The sequence below is a fragment of the Rhinatrema bivittatum genome, chromosome 8 (assembly GCF_901001135.1).
Source record: "Rhinatrema bivittatum chromosome 8, aRhiBiv1.1, whole genome shotgun sequence".
Classification (NCBI taxonomy): domain Eukaryota; kingdom Metazoa; phylum Chordata; class Amphibia; order Gymnophiona; family Rhinatrematidae; genus Rhinatrema; species Rhinatrema bivittatum.
The window spans coordinates 188,017,510-188,031,193 of NC_042622.1; the positions used below are offsets into that span (position 1 = coordinate 188,017,510).

General features: G+C 46.4%; 1 protein-coding gene across 2 annotated transcripts in view; it reads left to right on the forward strand.

Moving 5' to 3' along the window:
- Positions 1–13,684, forward strand: part of RCC1L (RCC1 like) — a 53,095-nt gene that overhangs the window by 18,811 nt on the left and 20,600 nt on the right. For both annotated transcript variants that reach the window (XM_029612481.1, XM_029612480.1), the window contains exons 6-8: positions 496–580; positions 2,923–3,104; positions 11,210–11,297. In XM_029612481.1, coding sequence (XP_029468341.1) covers positions 496–580; positions 2,923–3,104; positions 11,210–11,297 — 355 coding nt within the window. The remainder of the gene's footprint in view (positions 1–495; positions 581–2,922; positions 3,105–11,209; positions 11,298–13,684) is intronic.

A 13,684-nucleotide genomic window follows, 5' to 3' on the forward strand; every position in this document is an offset into this window, starting at 1 on the left:
TTGCTTGATTCATTGCTAATATTATTCTGCTTTGATACTCTATATACTGAAGGGATGCAGGAGGCACACCAGGTTAAGTGAGGGTGCCTTTCAAGTTTTTCTCTGTCTCCATCTGCTGGAAGGGAGGCATAACCCATGGTCTGGACTGATCCGTAGTACTACAGGAACGAAAATTATCAGGTAAGAACCAATTTTCTTTTATACGAACCTGAAGGGAGAGAGGCTTAGAAGAAATATTGACAAATTTAGTTTTTCGCTGAGAAGGGTGATGGACATCTAGAACAGATTTCTAGCAGTGACAGGTGCCAAAATAGTAACCAAATTCAAGCCTGCATGAGAGAGAGACACAGATGCAGGCAAACATTGGGGGCGGTGGGGGGTGCTAATAAGACTTGGCTCTGTGGCAGGTACAAATGAGCAGAGCAGATGGCTTTTACTTGCGGATAGTGTCTCTAGTTCTACATTTAAGCCTATTTATTTTTCTCTTGCCTGCAGGTTGCCTGTGGACAAGACCACAGTCTCTTCAGGACAGACAAAGGCGAGGTCTATGCGTGCGGATGGGGAGCTGATGGACAAACAGGTTGTTTTTTTTGGTGTAGAAGTAGATGTCTGGGCAAAAGTGGCATTTCCTTTTACCCCGTGATAACTCACCAAGATCTACAGTAAAGCTTGTCTTGCGAGAGTATACAATAAGTTAGAACAGCAGTCTTGGGTTTGTATTTATTAATTACATGGCAGTGGTGTTCCACACCCCTCTAGTCAGACTAATGCACCGGCTTACAATGGTCCTTCATCAGATTGCTTACATGAAAGTGTTTTAATCTATTGTTCCTGACCTTGAGATGCCATTGGAAAGGCAGGCTATAAATACATGTTGATTTGATTTGATTCTTGAGCAGCAGGAGGTTTAATGAAAGGCTTAATATCACCCAGTGAGTGATGCTGAAGGAAACGGAATCTGGATCTCTGACTACTGTGTTACATTACTAGCTCTGATTCAATAAACATAATTGAGGTAATATTACACCTGTCAAATCTCTTATAGGACATAGTAACAGATACAAATGTGCTTAAGATATTGTAATCTACAGGCTCTTGCCCGCAATGGGCTTCAACCAATATCGTACATTAAAGCACTTGAGCTCACGTCATATGCTGTTTCCTTTTATCTAACCATATAATTTAACAAAAAACCTTTTTTATTTCTTTCAAAATAAGAGTTTAAAAACATTCATTATTCCTGAGTTCGGAAAGGAGTGGGGTTCATTAAGATAAGTCACAAACCTAAACATTTCCACATAATCTACCCCGAAACCAACCAAACCTATACATTCCCACATAATCCCCCCCACCCCCACCCGCCCTTTTCCCCCCCCCCTTCCTAAGGCTTTCCCTTTTTTCCCCCTCCTTAGGCCTTCTTTTCCCCCCTCCTTAGGCTTTTCCCCCCCTCCCAAGGCTTTCCCTTTCGCCTCTCCTTGCCCGCCCTTCCCCTTTTATCTTCCTATAATTTTACAAAATTGTTCAATTTAGTCCGTTATAATCAATCCTATGCTAATTGTCACTAATGTAAATATTCCTTTTTCTGTAAATAAGTTCCGTTCATTTTCTTATGTTAACGGTTGTTTTTTATACTCTCACTCATGCTACCTATCTTTCCCTCTCTCCTTCCTGTCTCCCTTACCCCCCCCCCCCCCCCCTTTCTGGCCTGCTCCCATCCCCCGGCCCCCTGTTTCATTGTAATTTCCTCCTTTAACTGAGTTACTTGTAAACCGGCGTGATGTGCCTCACGAACGTCGGTATATTAAAAGTTGTTAAATAAATAAATAAATAAATAAGATAAGTACAATTAAGTGATATAATATAGGAATAATGAATGGTTTTAAACTCCTATTTTGAAAGAAAAAAAAGGTTTTTCATTAAATTATATGGTTATGTAAAAGGAAAAGGTATATGACGTGAGCTTAAGTGCTTTAATGCACGATATTGGCTGAAGCCTATTGTGGGCAAGAGCCTGTAGATTACAATATCTTAAGCACATTTTTATCTGGTACTATTTCCTATAAGTGATTTGACAGGTGAAATATTACCTCAATTATGTTTATTGAATTAATTGTTGATCGGGGTTCGATGCTCAATGTTTAGTGTGGAATTCAAATATTACTAGCTCTAACAGAGAGGGTAGCACTAGAAATGCTCCATTATCAGAGCTATCCTATCAACAGCACCCATTATATTCAATGGGAATTTTCTGACAAGTAGATGAGACATTTGGGACATGCTTCTAGGTAGTGAAGAAATAGTCATTGTCAGGAGCTTCCTAAAAGATGTACAAGCAGTGTACCTCAAATGTATTGGAATGAATGAGCCTGTTTGTGGGGAAGGGATGCATATCTTTCAGGGAGGCCTCTGCTGTACTGTGACCTCTGCTCTCTAGTGCTGCTGAGTGTATGTAAGTTGAGAGTTGGTGTTTTTGAGTTGGCAGCAGGCAGTTCTCTCTGTGGGAAGGTATTTACGCCATTGCTCATGTTGCGTCTGTTTCATGTAATCTGGTGTGCTATTTAGTGACTGGGTGGGATGAAGCTGTGAACCTGCAGTGATTTACCAAAGTGAGAGACCTGACAAAAGGGACACTGTTCTTTTGCCATATTATGTTACTGGGATGATTTCTTCAAAGCCTGCTCTAACTACAGAGATGAACCTTCCAGTCCTTTGTGTGGTGAAGTACCTTCAGCTACACCCATCAAATTCTTATGCAGTGCCTAAGATTGTTATGTTCAGAAATGCTTCATACATTTAATACAAAGCAACATTCACAAAACTCCCTAATATAGTGGAATTCTCAAGTGTCCTTTTTAGTGGGCTGGGAGGCACCGGAGACATGTTGTAGTTTATACATGTCTTCTTGTGTCTTTGCCATGCCAGGTCTTGGTCATTACAATATTACCAGTGCTCCCACCAAACTGAGCGGTGACATCGCGGGCGTGAAGATCATCCAGATATCCACTTATGGTGATTTCTGTTTGGCAGTTTCTGAAGAAGGGGACTTGTTTGGCTGGGGTAATTCTGAATATTTACAGCTCGCATCCATCACGGAGTCTACCCAGGTATTTTAGCCAGTGACTGAAACATTCATAGTACATTGGGTTGATTTAAAGGCGCCATGTTGGCCTATTTTGCATTACAGTGGGCTGGTTTTAATAATTTGCTTTTCATGTCATCAGTCTTCTGTTGAAAATAAACTTACACCTCAGCACTAAGGCTGCCTAATGATTAATTATGTCTGTTTGGAATTATTTAGAACTTGGAAAGAAAATTATACCTCTTCTACTCTAAGACACGCCCTGTAATCAAAAACATTGGTGAGCTATGATTACAATTAACTTCCCCCAATCCAGGTTCCTGAGTGTCCCCTAGATCAGTGGTTCTCAACCTTTTTCCCATCACGACACACCTGACAGACCACGCTCACAAGTGTGACACACTGCTCATTACAATTCACAGCGCACATAAAAAATAAAGGTCCTGTATTATTTTTATTGTTAAGAATGACACAAGGGAAAGACAAGTACTCTGTCTGAACAGAAACTGCATAAATAGTAAACATCCTATACCAAAACACCAATTTCCAGCACTCAAACAGTATCTATCTTACCTAAGAAAAGGCAACACTGAAAATATTACACCAGGCCTTAAGACACCAAAGCACCTCCTATTAGGAAGACGGACCAAGTCAGGCTGCTATAGAGCCCTACACAGAAACTATACGACAGCAGAAAACCTCACCTCAGTCACATGTGCAGACTCTCAGCTAACAAAGAATAAAGAGACCATAAAGCATAACTAGCAATGTGCAGAAAAAACTGAACTGGAAACCACAACAAGCCAGAGACTGTACGCAGTGTAACAAAGGAAAAAGAGAAACTTCACCAGTTCTCCAAAATAAATCAAGAAATATAAAATCAATAGCAGTAAAACCATGCTAACAAAAAGAACAGTTCGCTGTACGTACCAGGATCAGTCCAGACTGCTGGGTTATGCCTCCCAGCACCCCCATATAACCTGGTGTGCCACCTGCAATCCCTCAGTATTTCTCTGACTCCAGCAGATTGAGAGAGCATAACCTGCAGTCCTGACTATCTAAATTTCCTGGGATATTTCTCCCGACAGGTTTGATTTCTGAGGGAAGCCTTTGACTAGATCAACTTTATAAAAAAAAATATATATATATATGGTGCATACTGAATTGTTGATTTGATCTCTGTAAATCTTTTGAGCGTGTCAGAGAAGCAGCTAGCTGCAGGCAAGCGAGGCTTACATAAACCGCCAAGGGGGTACGAGGAGTTGCTCCGTGGCCGCCGAAGCGAACATGTTAATGGCCTGGGCAGAACGCAATCTGACCCGCATAGCTGCATCTCAAATAGCCGGGGTCGACAATGTTCAGGCGGACTTCCTCAGCCGCCAGCAGCTAGATCCCAGAGAATGGGAGCTGTCCGAGGAGGCGATGCTGCTGCTATCGAGCCGGTGGAGGACCCCCCGCCTAGACTTAATGGTGACTCGTCTGAACGCGAAAGCATCTCGTTTCTTCAGTCGCAGAAGGGAACATGGATCGTAAGGGGTGGATGCCCTGGTTCTTCCATGGCCTCCACACATTCTCCTTTATGTGTTTCCTCCTTGGCCGTTGGTGGGAAAGGTTTTACGATGAATAGAATCTCACCAGGGGCCGGTAATTCTGGTGGACCCGGAGTGGCCACGAAGACCGTGGTTCGCCGATCTGATCAACTAGCGGTAGACGGTCCCTTGCGCCTCGGTCATCTGCCGAACCTCCTCCGGCAGGGTCCAATATTTTTGGATCAGGCCAACCGCTTCTGTCTAGCGGCTTGGCTTATGAGAGGAGGAAATTAAGAAGGAAGGGTTACTCAGAGGTGGTTGTTACCACTCTTCTCCGTGCTCGAAAAACTTCTACATCTATCACCTACGTTCGGGTATGGAAGGTTTTTGATTCTTGATGCTGTGGGTTGGGTTTGTCCCCGCGGCAGGCCACTATTTTTCACATTCTTGCCTTATTGCAGGACGGCTTATGGAAGGGCTTAGCGTACAGTTCGCTCCGGATGCAGATAGCGGCCTTGGGCTGCTTTCGAGGTAAGGTTGATGGTACTTCCGTTGCTGCTCACCCGGACGTGGCAAGATTCTTGAAGGGTGCCAAGCACTTGAAGCCGCCGGTGCATGCGATCTGTCCTGGAGTTTAAATTTGGTTCTCCGTAGCCTTTGCAGTTCCCCCATTTGAGCCTCTGAAGCGGACTACGTTGAAAGATTTAATGCTTAAAACGGTGTTTCTCGTGGCTATCTGTTCGTCTAGACGGGTTTCGGAGCTCCAAGCCTTGTCATGTAGAGAGCCTTTTCTGCGTATCTCTGATTCTGGGATTTCTCTTTGGACAGTGCCCTCCTTCCTTCCAAAGGTAGTCTCGGCCTTTCATGTCAACCAGTCAGTCGAGTTGCCGGCATTCTCTGATGAGGATAAGGATCTGAGGAGGTTAGATGTCCGTAGAGTCCTCTTGCGATACTTGGAGGTAACTAATCCGTTTAGATTGTCTGATCATCTTTTTGTTTTGTGGAGCGGTCCTAAGAAAGGGACTAAGGCTTCTAAAGCTACTATTGCCCACTGGTTGAAAGACGCTATTGCTTCAGCTTCCATATGTCACGGGCTCCCAGTACCAGATGGTCTTAAGGCGCATTCTCTTAGGTCACAAGCAGCGTCCTGGGCAGAAAGCCAATGTGTCTTGCCCCAAGAGATTTGCCGGGCGGCCACTTGGAAATCCTTGCACACGTTTGCTAAACATTACAGGTTGGATGTGCAGGATCCGAAAGTGGATTCTTTTGGCAGCAGTGTGCTTCGCGCAGGACTCTCCAGGTCCCACCCCTTTTAGGGCAGCTTGGGTATATCCCAGCAGTCTGGATTGATCCTGGTACGTACAGGGAAAGGAAAATTAGTTCTTACCTGTTAATTTTCGTTCCTGTAGTACCAAGGATCAGTCCAGATGCCCGCCCATAGGCAGGAGAGTCCGCTCAGCTCCTTGTCTTTCTCTTGGCAGATTTTTTCTAAGACTACACACCTCTGTGACATCGTTCCTTTTGTCACAAGTTATAGTTTTTCAGAGGTTCACACAAGTTATAGTTTTTAATCGGGTTCTTGTTTGACTTGATCTAGTCCTCTGTTGTTAAAAAAAAAAAAAAAAAAAAATAATAATAATAACAGCCATTCATTCTGCTTTGATACTGATTATACTGAGGGATCGCAGGTGGCACACCAGGTTATATGGGGGGTGCTTTTCTCTGACTCCATCTGCTGGAAGGGAGGCATAACCCAGCAGTCTGGACTGATCCTTGGTACTACAGGAACGAAAATTAACAGGTAAGAACTAATTTTCCTATTATTTCAAAACAGCTAATGAATGGAATATCCAATAGTTAAAAACTCATTCAAAAATTTCTAGATAACAGTAAAATATTTCAAAATAGTTGACACACAGACCCAATAATGAAAAATAAGGATAAAAAAATGCTTTGCTCTGCATACCTGGGATTGTTTGTTCTTGAACATACCCAGATCAGTCCAGACCAGTGGGTTGTGCATTCCTACCAGCAGATGGAGTCAGAGAACAATTAGAACTTTGGGCACTGCTACATAATGAGAGTGCCACCTGCAGTCACTCAGTATTTCTCTGACTCCAGCAGGTGGTAGAGATGCAAACCTGCAGTCTGTTAGTCAGTTAAAAAAAAAAAAAAAAGGTTATTAGGGAAAGATTTTTTTTTCCTAGGATAGGCTAGTTTGTAGTTAGTAATGTAGCTTCCTGAGGTGTTAGGCACCTTCGTGGGCCATCCCTCAGTTGAAGCCGGGCATCCGGGAGGTTGGATTCCCCTGCCTGTGTCTCGCCCGCATCTGTGCCAGTGTCTTGATATCCAGGGGCTCCTGGTTTCCTCGAGCACTGAGGAGGCTCCTCTCACTCCTTCCCTCAGACTCCAACTCTGACAGGGTAAAGTTTTCTTAAAAAAAAAAAAAAAAAAATAAGAAAGAAAGCAAGGAAGAAGCCTTTCAAGGTAGGAGGAGTTCATTTGGGGGACGAGCCGTTTCGTCGGCAGGCCTTCTGGAGTGGTGAGCTTAACCCCGCGGGTCCTCACGACGTCCTGGGGCTCTGGGTGCTGGGGGGAGGGTAGGCCTTCACGCGCATGTGAGGCCTCTTTATATTTTAGCGCCAGCAGCTCTTCTCACAGCAATTTCACGCCCACTGGGAGTTTTTCTATTTTTAGCTCCTGCAGTCATGTGAAGGTTTTCGACTGGCCGACCGCATTGCTGCTCGTTATTCTGAATGGCACCCCGGCCTAAGTTGGGAACCTGCTGCATGTGTGGGGTGTCAGGGCAGTTCCCTGTGTTTTGCCTGTTCTTCAGGGCAGGAGGGAACTTCCTCGGGGGGAGCAGCAAGCAGGCAAGGGCTCCGATCCTCCGGGCCGTGGTCCTCCTTGGCAGGGGAGGGTAGCTCGCGGCGGCTGCCGAGGGAGGAGGAGGCCCCTCCCATTCTTTCTCCGGTGGACCAAATTCCCACATTTGGTGCCTGCTGCAGGGAATGGGGTTGATTCAGGGGAGTTTTGCCCTGAGTTTGTGCTCTTGCTGCATCAGGCGTTTTTCTGGCTAGGAAACAGGAGATCCTGAAGAGAGCAGTGCAGCTGGACTTTTTGGCAGAACCTCCACCAAAGCGGATACCCACGGGGACCCGGACCGCCATCACCCTGCAATGGCTCACCAAAGGGCTCAAGGTGTGGATAGGTTGCCGGCCCCACTTGGGGATCCCTTAGACCAGAGTTTTCCAAACTTTTCATGCTGGTGACACACTTTTTAGACAAACATAATTTCATGACACAGTAATTCAGTCAACTAGCAAACCAGAGGTTAAAGGTTAAATGAACGAAACGTATTTCGACAATTTATGTATGTTTCCTTAAATATATACATAAATAAAATGTTTCACGACACCACCTGTCTCATGAAAACCTTTCATTTATAGTAAAAACAAGCCGTTAAGCCCGTTAAAACTGGCGTGATTCCATCAGTCAGACTAGCACGGTTAGAGCCGCTCTGTTCTCCACAACTTCTTACCCTTCCCACTTACTCATTCATATCCTCTTCCCTTTTCCGTCCATCCCCTCTCATCTTCCCTTTCCTTCCCCTTTCACCTCATCCACAACCCCTTCCCTCTCCCTCAGCCCTCCTCCACTCCCTCTTTTTCTCTCTTCTCCTGAAAGTCTTACCCTTCCCGCTTACTCACATCCTCTTCCCTTTCCTTCCCCTCTCACCTTCCCTTTCCTTCCTCTCTCCCTCAGCCCTCCTCCACTCCCTCTTTTTCTTTTCTCCAGAACGCGCGCCTCACTACCGGGCTCGTTACTGGCCCGCCCGATGCTTGGATACTGCCACCGCTGCTCCTTCCCGCCGCTTCCAAAGCAGCCCTCACACGGCTCCATTTCCTCCCAGTGCCATGTTGCTCTGCTCTGAATGACGTGCTCTCTCACCCAGGCATGCGCGGTAGAGCTGCTCTCTCCTGCGCATTTGCGGGCCGTCGGTCAGAGCCCATTTATATTGTAGATATATAATATTCCAAGATTAATGTTATTGTATTTGAGTAACAATGTCTATCCCCCACACACTCATCTCTCTTCTCCCCCCAAGCACATGTCTGGCCCCCACACACTCATGTACCTCTTCTTTTTGATTGTTGCCAGTTAAGAGCTTCACTCCCTTCAGGGTTCAAGCCTGCCATGGTGCATAACACCTTCCATGATCACCAGACACTGTTGTTTGCAGTCAGTACCTGTTTGCCCATGTGCTCCTCGTGGCCAGGCCTCATCGGCAGCAGCAGCCAATGACAGGGATAGCTGGGCTCAAGTCCCACCCACCAAAAAATATGCGATTGACAGCAAAAATCGCCCAATAATAGGCAACCCGCTAACTGGAAAAAAAAAAAGTGAATCGCTAGAAAAAAAAGCCCAAACTCGCGTCGGCGTTGATGGCGTGGCGTCACATGCTGTCACATGTACATGATGCTGGAGGGGAGCGGCTATGTGGACCGGGCTTTAATGTGCTACATTCGCGCGACACACCTGCACATTGCAGGCGACACACTAATGTGTCACGACACACAGTTTGGAAAGCTCTGCCTTAGACCCTGGGGCGGATCAGGATCCAGGACTGTGATACAGGACGACCCGGACCAAGATAACCTCCCACCCTCTGAAGACGATGATCCCAGCGTAGTGCACTTGTTTAAGCAAGAGGAGCTTCGACCTCTCATTCCCCAGAGCTTGGAGGTCCTGGGGATCAAAGTTTCACAGGGGGAATCAGACAGCGAAGGCGTCAACCGGTCCTGGATGGTATTCGAAGTCCGACTTCTTCCCATTACCTAAGCTAGTGACCCAGGAGTGGGACTCGCTGGATGTGGGTTTAAAAGTGGGAAGAGCCATGGTGAAACTTTACCCGCCATCGCAGGATGTTTTCGATCTTCTAAAGCAGTGGTTCTCAACAGGTGTGTCGCGACACACCAGTGTGTCGCCAAGAACTCGCAGGTGTGTCGCCACACTTCCCGGTCCCCCGCTGACCCAGCTGCTCCCCGGTCCTCCTCCGCCTGGGCTTAAAATGCTGTCAGCCCGGGCGGAACGCGGCAGAACAGCAGGAGTCAGCGGCACCAGATGGTCTCTTCTTCCCTGAGAGCTCATTCCACTAGAGCCCAGGCTATCTCCTAGGCTGAGTGTCAGCTTCTGTCGCCTCAGGAGATCTGCAGAGCAGCGATTTGGTCTTCCCTGCACACTTTCACCAAGATGAAGTGTCCTTTGGGAAAGTTGTACTGCGAGCGGGTCGAAACAATTTGGTCTTTTTGCACATGCTCCAGAAGGGGCAAGTTCTGAGGTGGTTTAGTGGTTTTTTTGTTTTATCTGTTCTGGGCAAGAGGTTGGCGGTTAAGTTTTGGGTTCCAACCCCCTTCGCCTTTTTAAGTAAAGTTTTGTTGTTTAGGCTTGGGTACAGGTCAATACTGAGGAACTGCAGGTGGCACTCTCGTTATGTAGCAGTGCCCAAAGTTCTAATTGTTCTCCGACTCCATCTGCTGATAGGAATGCACAACCCACTGGTCTGGACAAATCTGAGGGCCTACTGGAACAAAAATTAGCAGGTAAGAACCAATTTTCCTATCCCCTTTCTCTTCCACTCCTTCCCATTCCTTCTGATACCTGCTACTCCCTAACCTCCTCTCCTCCTGCACCTCTATCATCCCGCATCCCTTTATCCCTGAGATCATCTCTCTCTTCCTATCACCCAGATGCCCCATTATTAGCTGACTTTCCAAAGAATCTTGAAACTTTGCCTCGGGAAGATGGGTGCACTGCCCAAAGCTTAGTTTTTTTAGATCTTTGCTGTCCGATATTCTGTGCGTGTCTTGGTTTGCATGTCCTCTCCAAAGAGACCTGATTAGTGCTTCCAAAGCATATCTCATTTGTTGGGCCTAGAATTTATCACCCACTAATCTTCCTCTAAAGCACATCTCCCAGTATGTAACATGTCTGCTTCTGTTTCACGATATTGCTATTGATTTTAATTTTGGCTTGTCTGTTTCTTCCTCCTGCTTTGGACTTCTGGTTCAGCTGGAGCCCACATCAGTTATGCTTGCACCACTGTGACCTTTCATTCATGGGTTTTTACCATGTTTTATTTCCTTGCTTTCCTCCCTCCATAACTTAGCCATTGCAGCGATAGACCTCGGTAGGCAGCCGCAGACCCCAGGTATGCATACAACCTGAATCCTACCTATAGATTTTGCCTCTCTGTGATGGCTGAGATTCCCCTGGATCTGCTGAACCGAGGAACAGAAGCCTGGTCTAGGAAACCTCTGTAGGACTTCTCAGGGTAGCACACAGCACTGGGTAGCACACAGCACTGGGTTATCAGGCTAGGACATACCACTACCACCATAATTGTCAACTCACCAAAGAGAGTGAATTTCGATATCATTAAAATATTGCAGAATCTCACTAAGGGAAGCATGCTTTACAAATGTAACAAAGGGACCAGCAAAATGATTGCAGCAAAAATATTTTGCTTTAAGTTGGCTCTGAGAAGTAACCTCTATTGGCTTCAAAACAAAAAAAAAAAAAGTTTTTCTTCCTTCAACAGGTGAATGTTCCTAGACTCCTACCATTCATGGAGGTCGGGAAAGTAAAGCAGGCAGTGTGTGGAGGGACAATCAGTGCTCTGCTAAATGGTAAGCCAGCAGTGATATAGGGGCATTTATTTATTTAAAATGTTTATATTCCACCTATAGCAATAAATAGCGCTAGACTGATCACAATTAAAACATTCATAAGGTATACATAATACATACATTAAATTAAAAATATAAGACATAAAATCAATATTATATAATCAAAATCAAAAATTAAAATTTTATGTGGTAGGATGTGGTTACAGCTCTCGACCATGAGCTGCAAGAGCTCCTAAAACTTATCATCAGCTCATGTCCTGTTCCTGTTCATATCCCAGACCAGTCCATACAAGTAGGTTTTGCATCTCTACCAGCAGATGGAGGCAGAGAATAAAAACTTTTCAGGCACTGTTACTTAACTGAGAGTGCTATCTGCAGTTCCTCAGTATTTTTCTGTCTCCAGCAGATGGTAGAGGTGCACATCTGCAGTCTGGAGATTCTTTTCCTTTTCCTTTTTTTTTATTTATTTTTTTTTTTTTAACAAATTCAAGAAGTTGGTGAACACTGGTGTTCCCCAAGGTGTTAAGTTCCTTCATGGGCCATCCCTTCAGTTGAGCAAGGGGGTTGGTAATCCCTGTTCTGGCTCTGTCCTCAACTTCCAGGGGGAGGGATAGCCAGGGGTCCTAGTTCCCTCGCTCCCTCTGAGGCCTTCTCACCCTCCTCCGACAGCCAAGAGCAGCCAGAAGCAGGAAAGTATATCTTTCTTTTTCTTGGGGCTGCTTGGTTGCTGTTTCCTTAAATAAATAAAAAGAAAGATAGGAGCTTGGGAAAGCAGGGCTGTTCAGTTGGCTATATCTAGACGGTGAGACCGTTGTCAAGGGTGAGAGGGGATGTGCGCGACTTACCTTCAGTACTGGGGGCCTGTGACAGTGTCAGCAGCAAAGTCGCAGTGCTCACAGCACTCAGCAGGTTATTTTTGCCATGGTGCCTTCTGTGGAGTGTGGGAAACTGTATCTGGCCTGTGGAGTGAGGAAATCGTGTCCCAATTGAGCCTTTTTGTGCACCGGCTGAGCTCCAAAAGGGCAGGGACATCCACTGAGGTCTCAAGCAGCGATCGCCACACGCGTTCTTCAGGTCCCATTGTGGAGACCCGGGGGGGGGGGGGGGGGGGGGGGGGTGCGGGGCGGAAGAGATCGTGACCATGTTGTATCCATGTGGCAGGAGGCCTGCTGTTGCTAGGGAGTTTAGGGATTCCCCTCCTCACTCTTTTCAGTGGATCCAGGCACTGTAGAAGATAGAGAAGGGGAGGGGAGCCAGAGGAGGCTATGGTGGAAAAAGGATCCAGTGGGTCTGAGGAATTTTCCATGCAATTTGTATTGCTGCTCCATAAGGCCTATCTGGCAAAAAGGGAGGCAGCAAGTAAGCGTCTGGCCACCCAGAAGTCCCAGTACTTGTCTTAAGAAGCCTAGGGCAGGTGCGCAGCCCAGGTTGAGGGGGATTCCTTGGCTCCTGAGTCTGGGAAGTCCGGGGGAAGTTGAAGAGATCTCTGAGGACTCGAAGGGTGAAGATCTTCAGGAGGGCCCTCGAGATTATCTAGGCGTTGAATCTATGAGTGTTCCGGTGGGTAGTGAACCTGTTGTGGTGGAGGTTCACTACCTGAGGGTCATGAGATTATTTCATAAAGAGGAACTGCAGCCTCTCATTCCCCACATGTTGGAGGAACTGGGAATCAAGGTCACAGGAGGATACTGACAATGAGGGGGTGCACCCAGTATTCCACGGCCTGCGTGGATCACCAAAGGCTTTTCCTTTGCTGAAGAAGGTGAAGAAGTTAATGGACTGGGCATGAGAGTCTCCTAAAGCAGGGCTGAATTTGGCCAGGGCTATCCCCTGCAGCTTTGCAAACTTCCAAAGGTGGATTTGGTGGTGTCTGCAGTAACCAAGAAGATGACCATTTCTATGGCAAGGTCTGCTACGCTGAAGGATGTCCAGGATCGGAAGTTGGAAATCCTGCTGAAGAGATTATTTGAGGTCTCTGTGTTGAGCTTTCGGGCTGCAGTCTGTGCTAGTCTGATGCAGAGAGCTTGTTTGTGTTGGATCCAGAAGATGCAGGAGAAAAGCCCAGAGGGTCCAAAGAATTTCTGCTAGTTTATTCATAATTTTGGACCCAAATGCATTTCTGTCAGAGCAGAACTCCGGGTGCAGGTCAGAGACAGACCTCGGGAAGGTCTCAGTCCTGGTCCCAGTCCTTTCATGGCCACATAGCCAACTGAGAGGGCTCCAGACAAAGGGCCAGGTGGAGCCAAATCCACACAATGAAGGGTGGTAGACCCACTCCTCAGTTCCAGCCATCAGGGGTCGGATGATTCTTTTTTTTTTTTTTTTACGAGTAGCGGGTCAAGATCACGTTGGACCAGTGGGTTCTAAGGGTGATAAGGAAAAGGCTA